Source organism: Melospiza melodia, chromosome 2, assembly GCF_035770615.1.
Source record: "Melospiza melodia melodia isolate bMelMel2 chromosome 2, bMelMel2.pri, whole genome shotgun sequence".
NCBI lineage: Eukaryota > Metazoa > Chordata > Aves > Passeriformes > Passerellidae > Melospiza > Melospiza melodia.
This window is the reverse complement of record NC_086195.1, coordinates 71,246,820-71,265,782: the sequence shown is the minus strand read 5'-3', so window position 1 is coordinate 71,265,782 and position 18,963 is coordinate 71,246,820. Positions and strand designations below refer to the sequence as shown.

Here is an 18,963-nt window from a genome sequence, read left to right as displayed (position 1 = left end):
TTCTAATGAGAAATGTACATTTTTAGGGTTGAGTGAAACTTCATAAATGGCAGTACTTCCAGAAGAATCCATTGTGAAATGGGGAGTCGGCAATTACCCTGAATGTTTGTGACATTTTGTTTGAGTGGGGTTTTCAGTTTCTTCTGTCTCCTTATGGTTTGCGTGTTGCAAGATGAAAGGTTAACAGAAGGGGATTAAAATTCTGTGTGCAGTACAGTATCACACAACTCCATAAAGCTCCAGCCACAAGCAACACAGAAATAGGAGCAACACCTGGATCTGCATAATGCTCTGCCCAGCTTCATTAGCCATGTCTGCAGAGAGAATTAATTGTTTCAGATGCAATGCATGTTGTCTCTGCGCTGATGTTTCTGCTGGAGCAGTGCCAGCCCATTCAAGGCTTGCTTCTGGCTCCTTGTGCTGTGCTCCATCAAGTAGGGGCATGGTCTGCAGTACAGTCCTGCCCTTTGCACAGTGAGAGGTCCTGTCCTCAAAGTCACATCCTCCCAGGTAAGAGTAGTATCAACCCAATGTCAGGGAAATGTTGAACCCAAGGTTTTCTCCCCTCAGTGAGGTTAATTGATGCAGAGATACATTTGTACACAGCAGATTCCAGGATCTGTGACTTTTAACATTGTTTCAATTACCCTACCTGGAGGATTTGGAATAGATAATTTAAGTAGAAGGTGCTGATGTCAAACAAATGTAAGTAAAACACTGAATTCCTACTCTGGAAGAATTACAGGTGCTTTACGAGACTCCATTCAGAACCACAACTGCTAGTGTGTGTGCTCTTAGGCTCTGATTTTCAATGCTAAGGAAGCTCTTTCCTTATTCCTTTGGATGGCCAATGTTGTGTCCCTCTCCTTCACCCCTGCAGTGACGGCTGGGCAGACAGGTACGACGTGACAGAAGGGTATCAGAACGAAGCTGTCGGTGGGATAACGATCAAGCTGCAGTCCCCAGACGTGAAATGGTTTGATGATTACTACCTACAGCTCCGGCCAGAAACCAACCATCGGAACCCGTGGTTTCAGGAGTTTTGGCAGCACAGGTTCCAGTGCCGGTTGGAAGGGTTTCCCCAAGAGAACCCTAAATACAACAAGACCTGCACAAGTAAGTGAATTTACTAATTCTGCTGAGTGAAACAATGTGAGTGAATGTCTGGTCTGATGCAGCATGGTCTGGTGAAACAGTGAGTTGGATTGGAAGGAAAAGAAGATGTTATTGCAATGCTTGTGGTTTTCAATGTTATACAAAGCACAATTTTAAATATTCTGGTTTCTAAAGAAACAGATAGAGCTTCAGTACCTAACTGGTCTCTTTATTTGAAAAACTTGATGCTACTCCACCTCCATAGGCACTTAAACACTTTCAAAAATGCTGCAACACAAAGCAGCACCTTTTCAGAGGTGCAAATGTACAGAGGTGCAAAAGGTACAAAACGTACTTTTCAGAAAAAGAAGCTGATCATATTGCTTTGGCTCACAAAAGCAATGAGAGAGCTAACATACTAAAAGTTATCTGAAGCCCTTATGGCAGTGATGACTATTTATGAACTTCAGAAAATAGGTGATTTTAAAAGTGTCATTAGGTTTTCTTTCAGCCATGGGTCATTTCAGGATATGCCATTTTGAACTGATTATTTTCATTCAATTTACTAATTTTAGCAAAAACTCCCTCATAAATGTTGTCTAGGCTGGGAACTGGCACTCATGTCTTGCATTCCAAAGAGCATGGGGAGTATGGGGACCTGTGGCACCAGTCAAATGGAAGAGACACGGCAGGAACCAACAACTCAGTGCCTCAGCAAGAAGACTCCAGACTACCTGGAAATGATCCTTTGTTTGGGCTCAGAGTCCTTCCTTTGAGGCCAGGAGGACTGTTTCACAAGCCCCTTCTCCTTCTCTGTAACTTTCTAGGCAAATTTTTTAACTATTTCTGACACTTGAGAAGTCACTAATACCATTGTGTTAGTATTCTGGTATTGTGGCAGTGTTGGGGATAATGTGGTGCTGTGCTGGGCATTAGTCCAACCACTGCTCTAAACCCCAAGGGTTCTTCCCTTGCAAAAATGTGAATATCTTCCACACATCCATGAGACAAAGAAATATCTTAAAGGATCAGAGTCTTGAATTTACACAACACAAACTCCTACCCAAATCCCACTTAATGATCTTAAAGTCTTTCTTTTGATTTGGACAAAGTCTCAGAGGAAGTTTGTGAGAGAGATGTAAATTGAATGTAGGAATCCCAAAATCTCAGTGTACACCTTATGCACTCTACTCACCTTTCCTCATTATTTTTGTTCTGTTACCCTTCCAACATAGATTGAGAAAGTTTTTATTTGCACTATTGACAGCTACTGCATATTGAGCAGCAAACTTCATTGATTTCCCCATGATAATATAGACCTGTTTCTTGAGATGTCAATGCAGTGGGCATAGCTGGATGCAGAGTAATAAATACCTGGTTTCCATCAGTGTGACATGTAAAAAAACATTTAAATTTGACTTTTTTTGGCTTCTTTTTTAACTTTTTTAACCTTTTACCAACAATGTGAGAATCTAATTTATGTTTTATGTGAAAAATTGGGAACTATGAAATGTAAGTGCCTAAAGAGTCTTTTATAGCACCTAAAATAAAATTCACCACCACAGAAAAATTATCATGGGGGTGCAGGGAGATATTATTTTATACATGAATTCACCAGTCATGGATAAAAGACGATCATTAAGCATGAATTGTTTGGTGTGAATAGCACTCATGGCTGGAAGCTTTCCCACAAAGAACCATAGCTCAAATAGGCTCCTAAAACCTAGGAATGTCATAGACACAAAAAAAAGATGCAAAAATCCAAATCTTCTGATTTGTAAATCATTAATAGAAAAGAAGGGTTTTTTCCAAATAGATAGCTCTAATTTCCTTTTCTTCAGTTTTATTTTAATAAAACATGGCATGGGCTGGACCATGATGCATACAGTAAAACAATTAAAACCAGATTATAAAAGCTTTAATTCTCTCTTGTTGCTGTAGGGCAAAAACGTTAATTGTAGTTGCAGAATTTCCTGTGGATTAACCAGAAAGAAAGACATAAACGTATTCACTGAGAATTGCAAGAGTGACACATTTGATGCTGCTACTTTAAGGTCAAAATTACCGTGAATATTTGAAATTGGCATGGTAGTTGTTGTTTCTACTTCATTTCCTATCACCCATACAAATTTGAAAATTATGTCTTTTCAATTCCTATATTACTATTTATTTATTTTGAACAGTCAAAATTGTGAGTCCTAAATTCCCTCAGACCAGACTTCATAATTATAAAGATGATACTTGCCCTCAGTGGTCATAAATGTTTCACAGACTGTCCTAAGAGTTTCTACATGATGAGGAATTAGTTTTGGTTCTGACTTCACCAGGTAAGGAAACAGGACTATGTCCTTTATTATATTTAACTAAATATATGGTATTCTCCAGAAGCTGCATTTAAAAAATATTGAAAAACCCAAACACACTAAAAAATTAAGCTACAGGTGTTTCTTACGATTACAAATAATGAGATTAAATTCATTGAGAAATGCTGGAGAGAAATTAAAACCTATTTTCAACATCAAAAGTCAAGCAATTCTTTACTTCTTGGAATAAAGATAAAAAGATAAGCTTAGAGCTGATGTTAATAGACAAAGTCATTATTAAATGAATATGTCTATATAAAAGGTAGTAGCCATTATATTAGTGGGAAACAAAGCTAATTGCTTTCTGTAATCCAGTTGTGTTGTCACAAAAACATAAAGAATGTTTAACAGTATAGTCAAGTTTATTCAATAAGAAAATAAACACTGGAAGATATGGCTGAAATCTAAGTAATAACTCACTTCACCTATGTACCAGCTATGAATTTAGCTGTCAAAATCTCTTCATTTGCTTTGATGAATCCTGCCTAGTAGAATATTAGGCTACATTTAACCCTGTGACAGAAAATACATGAAGCCATGAACAATTGTAACCATCTCCGGTTACTTGTGAGTATTTTTCTCACTTTTTAGCATAAACTATTCATAGACATTTTCAAGGAAAGTATTGTTATTAACTAATACATGATTCAGTATGATATGCATAATCAAATTATGAAATCATCCAAACAAAGAGAATCCAAAAAACAATAAAGAGGTTTTTTCCATTCATTTCTATTAAGGACTAAAATATTTCCATTCCTACACGTAGACTTAGTTCATACCGAGATGAAAATTTCAGGATCCAGCTCATTTTTCATTTGCAGATTAGAACATACTTGCCTAATCCAAATGTGTGTCACTGCTGTTGCTGCTAAGAACATTGATTTTCTGCCCAGCTGGAGCGCTACAGAAAGTGAGAAGTTCACAGACTTATCTGACTTGATTTTCAGTGTAATCAGTTCCATTACACAGCAAAGTTGCTACAAGCCACTCTGAAGAACAAGAGGCAGAACAAAGAATTTAAAATGCATGTGTAAAAGGAGACATTTAATGGCCTCCAAACACTAGGGATTTTACAAGATTTGGGGTTGGTTTCACCTCTGGCACCAGTCAGAGATTTTTTTAATATCTAAGACCATAATTCAAAGAAGTTAATAAATAGTTGTGATCCAGATGAGTAACTCACTCCACTCAGTGGCCGGGTTCAGGTCTCAAAAGGCTAATCTAATCCCTTGGTATTGATTGCCTTTAGACCTTTGAAGAGGAGACGTTTATGCGATTGCTTTCTTTTAGACAGAATTCCTAGTACCTTTTCATCCTGATGAGGGTGTTTTAAAAAATGCATCTTAACACCAAGCAGAAGCAAAACCCAACATAATTATGTGGTGAAACTCTGGCTCAATAGACAGTACTGGAAAAAGAAAAGTCCTCAAAGACACCAGGAGCAGAAGCATATTTATTACATTTACCAATCTTTTAAATTATTTATTTTGCCTGCACTGTTAAGTGATATTATTTTTCCCATGCTGTGCAAAAGCTGGAGGCATGGATGGAACAGCATTATTTATGGTGATACTCAAACACAGAGCAATACCAGAATACACATCCCAAGTATCTGTGATCTAAGTCATAGACGATAAAGAGTACATAAATAGAGGCTGATGCTGTTGAATTGTCTTACTTTGATTATCTGCAGTATCTTACTTTGATTGGCAGAGACTACAGACTTAAGAAAAAAATAGCAGTTTCATGTAAATGAACAGTGAGAAAAGAATCTGGAGGAAGGTGATAGGTCACTCGTGCAGGTACTTACAGCAGGATCCTGACATTAAATACTTCAGTTCAAAGCAGTGAAGTTGAAAACAAAGGGAAACTATGGAGGCTGGGTCATCACAGACAAAGGTCAGCCACAAACAAGACATAGAGGGCACTGAAAGTGAGGAAAGCAGCTTATGTCTGCCATGGCTGGGAGCAAGGACCCAGAGACAGGGTTTATAGGGAAGAAGAACACACAGTGATGTACAGGTGTCCTGGTTACAGTTCCCAGGAAAAGGAGATTGGCAGTGATTTGCAGAGCTTTCTGAGTGCATCATAGAAAGGTGTAAAAATCCCAAAATCCATTCATGAATTAACCATGTGTCTTCTCTGAGATAAAAGTGCTTTTTCTGAGGGTGTAAAATTTCTTATAAAAGAAGGATGACCAATGTATCTCCAAGCAATTTAGAAGAGGATTAAGAAGAAATGAGTTTATTTGCAGAAAGGGAGATTAGGGAAATTTGGGATAAATATGAGAAAAGTTTTTCTGCTACAGGTACAAATGTGCACATAAAATGAAAGTGCAAAAAATATCTACCTGTTTGCTGAATCTCATTCACTTCCAGCCATTTTTAATGAGTACAAAGGAACACACAGAAAGTCCATGGTTTCAGATGAACAGAAATTTGGTTTAACAAATGTCCCTTTTGGGTTTCCAGATAGAATGAAGGAATAAAACATGACTGTCTAGTCTTTTGCACTGCAACATGCAAATCTATTGATTAAATGTAGGCTCTAATGCCAAAATTGGTTTAATCAAAACTCAGCCAACAAAACATAAGTGCTGTCAGAATGGAAAGGTATTTTCCATATTTTAAGGAATGTGTCACATTTAAACATCAAATTCCTCAGACTCAGCATTCCTGTGCTTTTATTTTTAGACAGCAAATAAAAGCAGAGCAAAGTTAAAATTAATTTCTGTTTTTTAAACAGTGAATTGGAAAGTATTCTAATTCTCCTGAATAAATCCTGTGTGTCATTGAATTTGATATTCATGCTTGGGCACTGGCAAGACAAATTATGTTCCAGCCCTCATTTTTATGCCCCACATTTCAGACCTGGAACTCAAACACGGTTATTACTACTTTTACAGTGATGCTGGGTCAGATCCAGAAATTTCCAAAGGCAAATCAACTGTAAGGCATAAGTCCAGATCTGAATTTTCTAGCAGCCTGATATAATCTGAGCCAGGAGCCCACACAGACATGTTGCTATTTTTTTTGATTCAGAGAAAGAAGCAGTGTGACACTAAAAACTGCTATATGCTCTGGTTTATATTTTTAAAGCCTTTTTGATATTAATTAATCCTGAATTTAACACAACAATAACTCGAACACTTTAATATCTTGAATCTTCTCATTGTTGTTAAAGAATTCATCAAGCTCCTCCAAAGTCTGACTACAAAACTACATTTGTTTTTCCTTCCCTTTATGTTCCCTGATTTCTTCCTTCAATATATTAGATGTATGTGATGATACTCTTGATATGACCTCCTTATATTGCAATTACTTTTCCAACTGCCTTTCTGAGCCTTGGTAACTATCTGGATCATGTCTCTCTAGCCTTAAAAATTAATTTATAACTAAATTTATTCAGATTATATACATTTTATATTGGATGTTTCAATTTGCCATTCTTTTCTCTCAGCAGCTCCACTTTCTATATACATTAAAATAATTCATATAGGCATGTTTGCAAGTACAGAGAGTTTTATGCCACCATTTAAGGTACTTTTGCACCTGTAGCAGTTGAGCTTTGTCGCAATTTGTGACCAAAGAAACTGAATTGTGTAGAGAAATAATAGTACTGTTAAGAAAATTATGTGGAGAAATAGGTATCTACTTACCTTCTCCTAGGACTACCTGTGGCTGATACTCTTTTTTGCTGATCATGCTGAACTTAACAAGAGAAGCCAGACTGCCACTGTCTTGTGGGCACCCAGGGCTGAAGGTCCAGCTCTCAGCAGATTTGTGAGTGCTCTGAGATAGCAGCTGCTGTGCAGGTTTAAATAGATGTAAAACATCAAAGTCAGATAAGTACTCTGAAAAAAGCTTTTTAAAGTCACCTCTGGATTTCAATACATTGACTTTGGTCTCTCGGTCATTCTCAACATTTTGGTGATACTCAGCATGTAAAATGTAACTGTGCTGATACTGGCTTTCATTTAGGAAGAGTGAGTTAGAATTGGTCAAAAGCATTGGGTGAGGGAATTACACTGGAAAGTACTTCCTTGTCAAATTTCAAAAATGTTCCCTAGCAGCATTAAAATGGGTCATTTCTTTGTTTTCTTATCTCAGTAACACTGAAAAGCTTTGATTCAAGCTTTTAATTTACCTTCACATTGTTTCACTTTTATGCTATGTGTTTTGCCTCAGCATCAAAATTACATTTCCCAGTGAAAAAGGATATTTGAACTGCATGAAATTTCCCACAGAGCAAAAAAATGCCTCTTTTCTTCACTCCAAGAGCCTGTAAAAAATTAAAATAGGAAAAAAATAAACTGCTGCAATTGATTTTTTAGTAGAAAAATACACCCAGAACCTTACAAATTATACAGAACTGAAAGTTACTTTATCATTTCACATCACTTTGCTAGAAAGCTCTGATAATAGACTCTGGAAAAGGTTCCAAAATCAGGTATTTTCCTATATCTTTAAACAAGGACAATTTAACTAGATATGAACAATATGGTTCTTGTGTACAACCTTTCCTCTGTTTTACAAGACACAACACATTTCTTCAGCGCATGTTTCTGGGATGACTGACTTGGTGGCATGTCATCCAGAGCATACAGATCCAGGGAAAGTTACGCGTGTTCCCAAGGAGCACAACAGGGATAACATGGACTGCTGACAGAGATAAGAAGCCACACACTAGATTCTGCAGAAGACAGGCACTACCATGGTTTTTTTTTTTTTGAAAGATTACTGTTGTCCTGATTTTTCTTAAGGAATTCACTAAAGCAAAGGAAAGAAAAAAAAGGAAAACACATTGGTTGATGGACTTCAAGTACAGTGAGCAGAATGTGAAATTGGGACACATTTGCCAGCAAAACTAAAACTCATCTCTGTCAGCCTCTTGTCCCTCAAAACAAAACTTATCACAAAGAATAACTGAATATTTTAATGGCATATTTATGGAAATTGTGTAGAAACTAAATTGTGATATAATCATGGAGAAATGTTATGAAATATTTGGAGGCTGTAAGATATGCCTGTGGTTTTCACCGTAATGCCTCTTATGACTTTGTAATAAACAACATTTTGATCACTGATGATTTTTAAATTATTATTATTAATAATAATAATAATAGTAATAATAACTAACAATTTCTCTTCATTTCAGTGCTAAACTCATGGCAAAGCAAGCAAATTGCTCTGCACTTTGAAAAAATATATTCTCCCATATTGTGTCTTATATTTTGTTCTCCTCTTTCTCCTCAGGGAATGAAATAAGGGGTTGAGGGATTGCCTGGAATGTAAACTATTTTCACTCTTCCTTTTACCCTTTATTAATTCTTTAAAATGCAAAGTATTGTCATCTTTGGAAAAGTTAAAAAGCAGAAATAACATATTAACCACAGTAATTTTGCACTCTTCAACATCCTTGCTTGAAGAGGCTTTGTAGTATAACAAGCTGGCAAGCAAAAAAAATAGTATTTAATCTTTCTTGAGAGTAAAAACTGGAAAAAAAAGAGGAATGAAGTTTTACATCAAAAATATGTAAAATAATGAAATCTATTAAAGAATGCTTATTTCATGCTCAGTACTAGAAGCAGTAGCCACATTTCAGAATTTGCTGCAAAGATGTAGGTTTGTTTTGTTTTGTTTTTCAATATTTGAAAGAAGGGGATCATTCCTAGAAGAACTATCTTGTTAGTCTCTGGTAGCCAGGACCACCAGTTCTGGGAGCTGCTGGAGTAGCTCTGGAGCGTGGGAAGCAGTCCAGAGCTGGCTCACCATGCACAGGGACTAACAGCATCCATAAGTGCTTTCTTGGATCATTGCCCATAAGTACACTAATTGTTTCTAAATAGATCCAAGAAATGAACCGTTGCTAGTTGGAATCACTTTCTCAGTGAAAGAACATGTTTCTTTTTCATCATCTACATATTTGTGTGCTTTGGAGACTTGACAACAGAAAAGAACAAATTTGGATGAGGAGTTTAATGCTGGGCCCTCTCCATATAGTTAATCATACAATAGAATCATGGAATATAATGGCTTGGACTGGAAAGGAAAGACCATAAAGATCAAGTAGTTTTAGTTCCCCTGCCATGGGCAGGGACATTTTCCACTAGACCAAGGCCCTATCCAGCCTGGCTTGAACACTTCCAAGGATGGAGCATTCACAGCTAAACTGGGCAACTTGCTCCCATGACCTTCAATTTCTTCCTCTAAACCTGACCTCTTTCCATTTAAAGCCATTCCCCTTTGTCCTATCAACTATGTACCCTTTTAAAAACTTCAGCATAGATTCATAAATAGGTTGATATATTCCAAACACTGTCATTCCCATTAAATTCATCCATGCCACCTTTCCTTGTCATGACCTTGTGTCAGGAAAGGTTCTTGACTGAAGACAGCACTCATGGATGAGTGATAAGGGCAAGAACATGTGCTGGAGCTCCAGCAGTAGCAATATGCAAGAACTCTTGAGTGAACAATGTGTTTAAGGCTACCTAAAGTATAATTGTTGCAGAGACAGATTTAAAATATTTTTACTTTTTTTGTTTTTGTTGTTAAGAGGCTACCTTTTAGTTCTGTGTTTGACCTTCCCTTAAAACCACTGCTAGGGTTACTGGGGTAAGGGTTACTTATATGCTTCAAGTCTGGCATGCCAAAATACTTTGTAAAATGGATGGAAAGTAACTTTTAGATTTGGTTTTGATTGAGTTTTTTTAATGCTGGCATTTTTAAAGGCTTTATTATAATATACTAAAAAAAAGAAAAAAATTCTTTTGTCTTAGTTTTTGTGATATTCCCTTAAATACAGAATCTTGTGGTACTTTAAACTGACCTTGGCAGGTTGAATTTGTCCCTATATGGCCAAGTGAGGCAATGAACTTCTCAGGTGAATGTGTTCTGCAGCTGCAGGAAGTATATTAAAATTCTCACAGCAGCTAAACCCCTCACAACTCCATTGACAATTGCCAGCAGCTTCTAGGAAGAGCTAAGCAGCCTCATTATAAATCATCAGGTGAACGGAATGAGGTTCAGTGTTTAAAGAAAATCAGAATAATAATTTCATAAAATTGAAGCACAAAGCCCAGTGGAGAGCAAGAATTAAGAAGCAAGTTATTAGATTTTTAAGCAATCATATGCAATAAAGCAGCTGAAATATTGTTTTATGATAAATAATATTGCCAATGCAAATCTGATTCATTCTAATGGCTACTGTAATTAACTGCATGGTGTGTAAGGTGCTAATTTTGTGGATGAATAATTGGTTAAAACAAGTTTTATGTATTGCAGTGTAATATGCTTGTCCAATTTTCCACTTAATTTCAATTAATATGGGTTTTACATGTACTCCACTGTTGCAGTTTTTATGCCTATTATTTTTAATTAGGGAAAAGAAATACCTTGGTAGAACAGAACAAATGAGCAGCACTGTGTGTTTTTCCAAGTTTATTTTTTTCATTAACATACTTCAAGTTGGTATTGTTTAGCCTTCCAAAATGTTAATAATCACTGCTCCTGAGGTTGACTGGAAATGGTGGTGCCAGGTTCCACATAAAACAGACGGGGAAAAGGAATCTTTCAGTTCTCTCATTTACTTTCTGACCTCTACACAATGTTTTTCAGTTCCAACTATGTGTTTTATTACCCTTCCTGGTGTTTCCAGTGCTGCAATAGATTTTAGTGATTAGAACTATGGGATGATGTCATTGTTCACCACTGAAAAGGTGTGCTTGTATGCAGTCACAGCTGCTTTATGGCAGAATTGATCACCAGCTGGAAATTCTTACTCTTCTCCAATAAAGGTGCCTACCCATCAGAATGGGTTCTTGTCTTCTGGATGGATGTTGTTAAACTAGATGAGTGCCACCCTGGGAGTCATAGATTAGCCTTCATTTCTTTGAAGAAAAATATTGTCTGTGCCTCAATCTTCTCATGGCATAAAATACATCTAAGACTGTGTTGCCTCTGCAGCTCAGATGGGCAGGTGTGAGCACCATCCCTGCCCCTCACTAATGCCTCTGTGGCAGGCAGACTCTCATGGAGTGGACAGGTTATTTACACTCCCTTTACTCTGGGCTGCCCACACGAGGGACCCCCTAGCTCCTAGGGTCACCACTTCGTTGATAAAAGCCGAGCAAATGTTCTAATAGAGCTTTTTGTTTGTTCTGTCTCCAGAGACAAATGTTTCTAGGTGTCAGATAAATATCCAGCACCATTGATGCAGTTGTTTTATCTCTGACTCTTCTCACTTCCCCAGTATTAAAGATCTTGTGGCCAGAGTGCAGCTGGAAAGAAAATCTCCAACCCACCCTTCCTTAGTTTGCCTGGTGCTGTCAACAGAGGAAATCTGTTAGTAATAACAGTGTGATATAAAAAATAAAGATATTCAAGGTGCTGCTGAATTTCTTTTCTCTGTGCATTTTACAGAAGCATAAATAGAGAATAGAAATGCAAACGTCATGTTTTGAAAGCCAAAAAAAAAGTAATTTTCACCAATTCTGGCTAAACAGAGTCATTGCCTAACCCACACTGTCAAACCCTTCACAGATATTTTAATGTGTTCATCTGTATTGCATTGTTATCCTCACTGGCTAAAGAGAGAAGAGCAAGAGACGTAGAAGAAATATTGGGGGGAACTTTTGGTACAGAAAAGGGATGGTGCCTAGGTCATTCTGTTTGCACAGGATTAGCTCCATGTGTCTGAAACAAAAGTGTTTTCATGGAATTATAGAATGGGTTGGAAGAGACCTTAAAGATAATGTAGTTCCAATTCCTCTGCCATGAGGAAGAACACCTTCCACCAAACCAGGCTGCAGAGAGCCCCCACCCAACCTGGCCTTGAACTCTGCCACAGATGGGGCATTGGCAACTTCTCTGGGCAACAGAGTTCGCTGATTTTCCACAAGTGGAACTTTTTTATAAGGTTTCTAGGGAATAAACCTCTTATTAGCATTTACATTTCAACTAATATTTCTGAAGGTTTGAAGAAATTTCTGCAGGTGGAGAGAAGTTCCTGGGTTCCCTAATATATTATGTTATAGTGTCCAAGGAGCATGCTTTAAAAATACACATGAAAGAGCAGCACTTTAAAATCAACACAGGTGAGGTTGTTAGCATTCAGAAACACATAATCACGGAGCAATTATATGCGGTGCTTTTTATTGAGAGCTCTGGGAATCGGGGTATATTCAACCCAAATCTGACTCCGACCATACATCCGAAATGATCATGTTTTATACTCTATTGTTACATAACTTTCATGTTAATAATTAAACTTATATTGTTCAATTGTATACATAAATTTAGCCCCTCTCTGAATTTCCAACATAGTTTGTCACTATTCTTCTTATGGTTATATAATAATTACATTTAATTACTAAACAATCATCACATCTAACAATTATATAATTTATCATACTGCTTACGCAGGTGCAGTTGATCTGGGAAAGCACAAAGCCTAACATTTTAGATTCTATCTTTAACTTTTTCCAGGGCTCCACTATCAAGGTGAGCTGATGAGCTGTAGAGAGAAATATATCTGAATAATAAAATATTTAAAGAAAACCTCTACTTTCCTTTCTTCATTTTTATTCTAACATGGTCAGCATGTGTACCAATAAAAGCATCTTTTATGAGCTATTTAAGACATTTAAAATACCTTTCCCACTGTTAACAATTAAGCCACCAGCAGATGTCTGAAGATCTGGCTGTATCCCATCACTAAACCCTCTGCTTGCTCCCTGACAGGCCAGATGACTTTGAGGACCCAGCATGTTCAGGACTCCAAGATGGGCTTTGTAATCAATGCAATATACTCCATGGCCTATGGGCTCCACAACATGCAGCTGTCCTTGTGCCCAGGCTACGTGGGCCTCTGCGACGCCATGAAGCCCATAGATGGTCGGAAACTCCTGGAATCCCTCATGAAGACTAACTTTACCGGGGTCTCTGGGGACATGATCTTGTTTGATGAGAATGGCGACTCACCAGGAAGGTAACGGCATTTGCAAAACTGTTTAATAGCAGAGATGATAACAGCATATAGTAGGTATGTGCAGAATTTGCAACAGAGCTAAAGTCTCATACTCCTAGTTTTACATTTCCTGATTCCTGTGCTTATTTTGCAAAAATAGAGAGTTTTTTTTTAATGTGCATTTTTTATGGCATTTCAAGTTAGAGATGTGGACTTTCAGGTGCAAAAGCTTCCTGCATTAATTTGCATTTTTGTCTGTACCATTTAAAAGTATTATTACTGAAAACAAATTATCAGATCTTTATGTTTGTAGACTATGATGTCCACTACACCCTGTTTCTCTCTTTATGTGGGACTTTAAGTGCATGTGTTTGGTTGACCTATAAACAATCATAGCAGACTTAGTTCTTCCATTAAGAAAGCTAAAACATTGTCAGTAATATGATACTGATACATCTGGGATTTTTTTTTAAATCAGAATTGTTAAAAAACCTGCTTACATATATTCCAAATGAAATCTTTCCACTTGCATAACACACTAAGCTATCAATCCATACTGTGCTGCTCTAAGACAAATTGAATTTAAACAAAGCTTATTTTGTTGGCAGCATGCATAAATATGTATACATACATCTATGAAATATAAGACAAATTTCTCTATGACACAGGCATCCATAGAAATGCACATTGGAAACAGTCTTGAAGTGGGGATTTTTCTGTATTTCTGCCCACTGAATTTTCAGAGGAAGAACAGCAATTATGATATTATCCAAAGTATATGTATTTCCTATATTTTGATGTATTTTCTGTCTTGTTCACTACTTTTGCTCTGGTATTGTTTGAGATAACCCATTATGTCCACATTATTGGAAGGTTTTAAACATCATTGTTATGGTTCCATATAAACATATTATTAGAGGGAAAATTTTTATACTATACACTCATTTAAATTTTGTCTCCTCCCACTAATGTGAACAAAAAGGAAATCAATAACTTCCTAGTAGAAATGGGTTGGAAAATTTAAACTCATTGGTCAAAATATTTTGACATTTCCAAAAATTTTTGCAATTTCAAACCTGATTTTTTCTTCATTCTATTTGCAAACCTGTAAATTCAGCATTCTCTCCAAAAGCAGGCAGGACAGCCACCTACACAGCAGTCCGTGTCTGTTTCTGGAGACACAAATTTTCAAATTCTTCTGAATCAGACTTTAAGGAAGGGCACCGTGAGCTAGTAGAACTCAGGCACAAACTGGCAGAAACCTAGGAAAATTCAGATGGAAATTTATTTTCAGAGCATTTTAGCATGAGCGAGGCTGTCTTCTGCTAAATGTTTCTATTTTTACAAATAGCTGAATTTTGAAGAAAGGTGTTAAGTCTGAATTTTTCTGGCCAAATTATTTTTAAAAGACATCTCAGACTTCTTTAAAAGGATTTCTTTTTCGTTTAAAGGTGGTCAGATGCAGTGGACTTTATCCTACCCCATTCCAATCAGGTTCTTGTATAAAAATGACTGTGATTAGTGAGTGATGTGTGACCTGCCAAAAATAAATATGTGACTTGACAACATCAATAAAAATATCTAAATATTGCAAAGAGATCTTTTTCTTTTCCTCATTGTCAGTCTTAATAAGAATAATTTAGCACCATTTGTTGCAATGAATTTAATTGAATATGTTGGATATTTTTCAATTCTAAGAAAGATGATGAGGAAATTATATCACGTGAAGTCATTTGCTCAGTCACAATTCGACATAAGTATTTCCCTGAAGAGCATGGGGACACCCTGTGGAATGTGTACCTCAGAGTAGCCCAACTTTAAGAAGGTCCAGCTTCCCTGGATTTGTGTGATATTTGTGTCTACCCAAACTAATGAAGTGTGAGTGGTTACAAAGTGGTACCAGAATTTGTTATCTTTTGATTCATAGTTATTTGTCAACAATAGTCACATCATTAAATCCAGTCTATGTGCTTAAGTCAGACAACATTGAGTAAAAATGTACTCTTTCACGATTAAGATTTTATAGGAAGCTCCATTTCTAATTTCCAGGTTTTGAGTAGTATATAGTCTTTGTATAGGCATTGTCAAACACTATTTGCAAGAGCTTGGAGATGGTGCAGTCGTACTGGAACAACTCATCTGCCGTGTTCCCTTGCACTGATAACTCTGTCTTCACTTTGTAAAACAGGAATTTAAATCCTCACAGCTGTACTGTGGTGGTGGTGTTAAGCAGGAAATCAGAACATAAAAAGCCTTTCTGACCTAGATAACTCAGGATTTTAATGTATAGAAAAAAGGGTTTGATATTATATAACAGATGATTAATCCTACAAGATGCTTTGAATCCTGACCCCATTTCAAAGTCCTTTATGTATATGCTGAGTTTTAAGCAGTCTAGTGTAGGGCCTGTTTTATGAGAGTCAGGAGACGTGGAAATAAAAACAAAGAGTATGGAAGCCATGATTCCTCAGGAAGATAACAATTATCTTTAAATACTATCAAAACTCTAAAGAAGAAATTGAGGAGGGAAGAACAGGCATGAAAAAAACAAGATGTTGCTGTTTTGACTGTGCTACCAGCAGAAGGTGTATTCCTAGCAACATCATGGCACTTCTGTTTTGAAACAAGTATTTTGCACAGTGATTAGAGCACTGCTGGAAATGTGCTATTGTACCATCTGGTCTCTCCTATCCTAAAGTGACAAACTGTCCCTGTATTATCTCAAGGAACCTCCAGGGAACCAGTGACTCATGAGCCTTCACTGTAGCAATGGGCTTACTGAATCTGGCTATTTCTACCCATCCATCAATACTGCTCTCCACAGAGAAGAGAGACGAGACTTATTAAGGCAATACTATATTAAATTTGTTAGGTTCCTTTCCAGTATTCCCCTTGTGATGTATGCATGGAACTACTATTGGAGAGGATCATTGGCTTAGTTTCTGTGGCCTGTCAAACACTGGCAGCACTTTTGTTAGCATGCCCATGAAACCCTAAACCGACAGCTTTAACAAAGTTACACTCATGGGAGTGTTGAGCGTCTGACATTGTTGAATAATGGCTCTACTGCGTCTTCTGTGCTAACTTTTTGATTAGTCTGTTTAATCCTTGACAAACTGTTACTATGGCTGTGAACCTCTGACAAGATTTAGTTTATAACCATGTGCACAAGTCTGTTTCTTTGGGTTTGTGCTTGTGTTATCTGGATTCAATTATTGTGTGTCAGTCTGGCATTCATATCTCCAACTTTGAGATCATTGTTGAAGCTGTGGACATTTCCTTCTTTATACAATATGGAAAGTGAAATATTTCAAAATGTAGAAGTATAACAAATTTTTCATTCTACATGTGCTTATTTCTTCTTCTTTGTAAAGATTCAAGAACTATATAATGTGTGTAATATCACATTGTCCATTCAGTCAGACTCCACTTTCATTTCCTTTTAGAGGCTGCTTACAGTCCTGATCCTGCCCTGCATGTGATTTTGGCACTGAATCCCTGCTGTACCATAGTTTCCCCACTGTGACAGAATTTTTTATGATGCAAGGCATCTTGAGATCAATAGATGGACAATATTATAAAACAGTTTTCCTGGGGTTTTTTTTGGTTTTTTTTTTTTTTTATATCAGGACAGGAAAAATACTGATGTTAGATATAATATGGCTACTGCTTGCCCATCTTAAAAGTGTTTCCTCAAAATTTCCTCAAAAGAGAGATATCAATGTATCTGTCATGGTTTAATCCCAGTCAGAAACCAAGTACTTTGTAGAGGCTTCCTCAGTCCTGCATCAATAGAATCAGGGAGAGAACTGAAAGAGCAAGAGCTAGAAAACTCATGGGTTGAGATAAAGACAGTTTAACAAGAAAATCAAAAGCCATCAACACAAGCAAAGCAAACCAAACCAAGAAATTCTTTCATTTCTTCCTAGGTAGGCAGATGTTCATCCATCTCTAAGAACACAGGCCCAATAATGCATAATGGTGACTTGGGAAGACAAATGCCATAGCTTCAAACATCCCCTCCTTCCTCCTTCTTCCCCCTACTTTATATATTGATATACTGAATACTCCTTGAGTCACTTGGGGTCAACTGACTCTCCTCTCAACTTCCCATTAATTCCCAACCTCCTTGCCAACTTGACAGTGCAAAAAGGCCTTGGCTCTGTATAAATCCTGCTCAGCAATAACAAAAACATTTCTATATTATAAAATGTTTTCAGCATAAATCCAAAACACAAACCTACACCAGACACTGTTAAGAAGAAAATTACTCCATCTAAACCCAGCAGGGTATCTTACTAGAGAGATTTTTTGATTTAATGAGAAGGTTATTTTCCTAGTTTGTACACTGAACTTCATAAATTATACTCTTACAATACCACTCTTAATGCAACCCTATCTATATGCTTTGCCTTCAGCACTAATTTGGTGCTGACTGACAGGAAAAAGATGTCTCCTTGTTTATGAGACAGCTTTTTAAAGTCAAGACTGTCATAACCTTCTTGGTCTACATTGTTTTCTTGTTTGCCTTCAGTAAATTTCATATTGCTTAGACATATTAATTCTAACTCCATTAAAGAAGAGGCAAAGAAAAGCATGGAACAATTTCTTCAGGAGCTGCCCAACTTTTCAAACATGCCTTATAAAATAGTGCTAAAAGAACAGGAGGCCTGTATGGCAGAAAGGTGGGCTGGTGTTCAGCTGTAGGAGAAAGTGAGTCCTACGTGGCTCCACAGACTTTCTGCAGGAGTGTGGGAACTGAAGTGAAAGTAGGAGGAAGAGGAACATGAAACTGAAAACTCTGGTGAGCTCTATCTTTGACCCAAAAGCAGCCTAGGACTGAGTCATGAGTACTTTTTCTCTTCCGCACCATACTTTACAAGGAATGGAATGTCTTTCAATCACCAAGGAATTACATAAAAATGATTATATAGATTGGAAAGACCAGCATTTAATGATGCAATGTTGGAGAAGAGAAAGGGGAAAGAAAAAAAAAAAGAAGAAGGGTTCCTGGACTCTGGGCCTCGAGAGTGATGCCTGATTCCTTTCTGGGTGCCACACCAAATTTCATCTTGCAGTCTTAGAGCACGGGAACTTTCCTTTGATCACCCAGAGATTGCTTCTACCTCACTTTGAGAGTTTATCTATCATCTTCCTCCCTCAGGAGAGGAAGAAGCACATGCAGACAGTGAGAAGGACATAGTGTTAAGAATTAGCTTTATAGGTTTAGATTACTCAACATCTGCTATAGAGGGAACTGGGGCTCCATATGCTCTTGGCTTCCAGGGCTGAAAAGTAACTTTTAGATTAGCAGATTTAATTCTCTTTGACTCATTTTATTGTTTTCTTCAAATAAATAGTCATTCTCAGAAACACAGTCAACCCCAGAGTGTTCAGGGAACATTTTATTGTGATGGAAAAAAACCCCAAAAACTCCCAGAAATAAACCCAAAACAAAACTTAATAAAAAGCAAACAAAGGAAACATTCCAGCCCCACAACTTAACACACAAAGGAAAAGCAAGATTATGATA

The 18,963-nt window shown here is 37.1% G+C and overlaps 1 protein-coding gene across 3 annotated transcripts in view; it reads left to right on the top strand.

Annotated features, from left to right (window-relative positions):
* The window catches only part of GRM5 (glutamate metabotropic receptor 5), a 245,144-nt gene that overhangs the window by 178,940 nt on the left and 47,241 nt on the right, over positions 1–18,963 (top strand). For all 3 annotated transcript variants that reach the window (XM_063148826.1, XM_063148827.1, XM_063148825.1), the window contains 2 exons: positions 881–1,116; positions 13,205–13,451. In XM_063148826.1, coding sequence (XP_063004896.1) covers positions 881–1,116; positions 13,205–13,451 — 483 coding nt within the window. The remainder of the gene's footprint in view (positions 1–880; positions 1,117–13,204; positions 13,452–18,963) is intronic.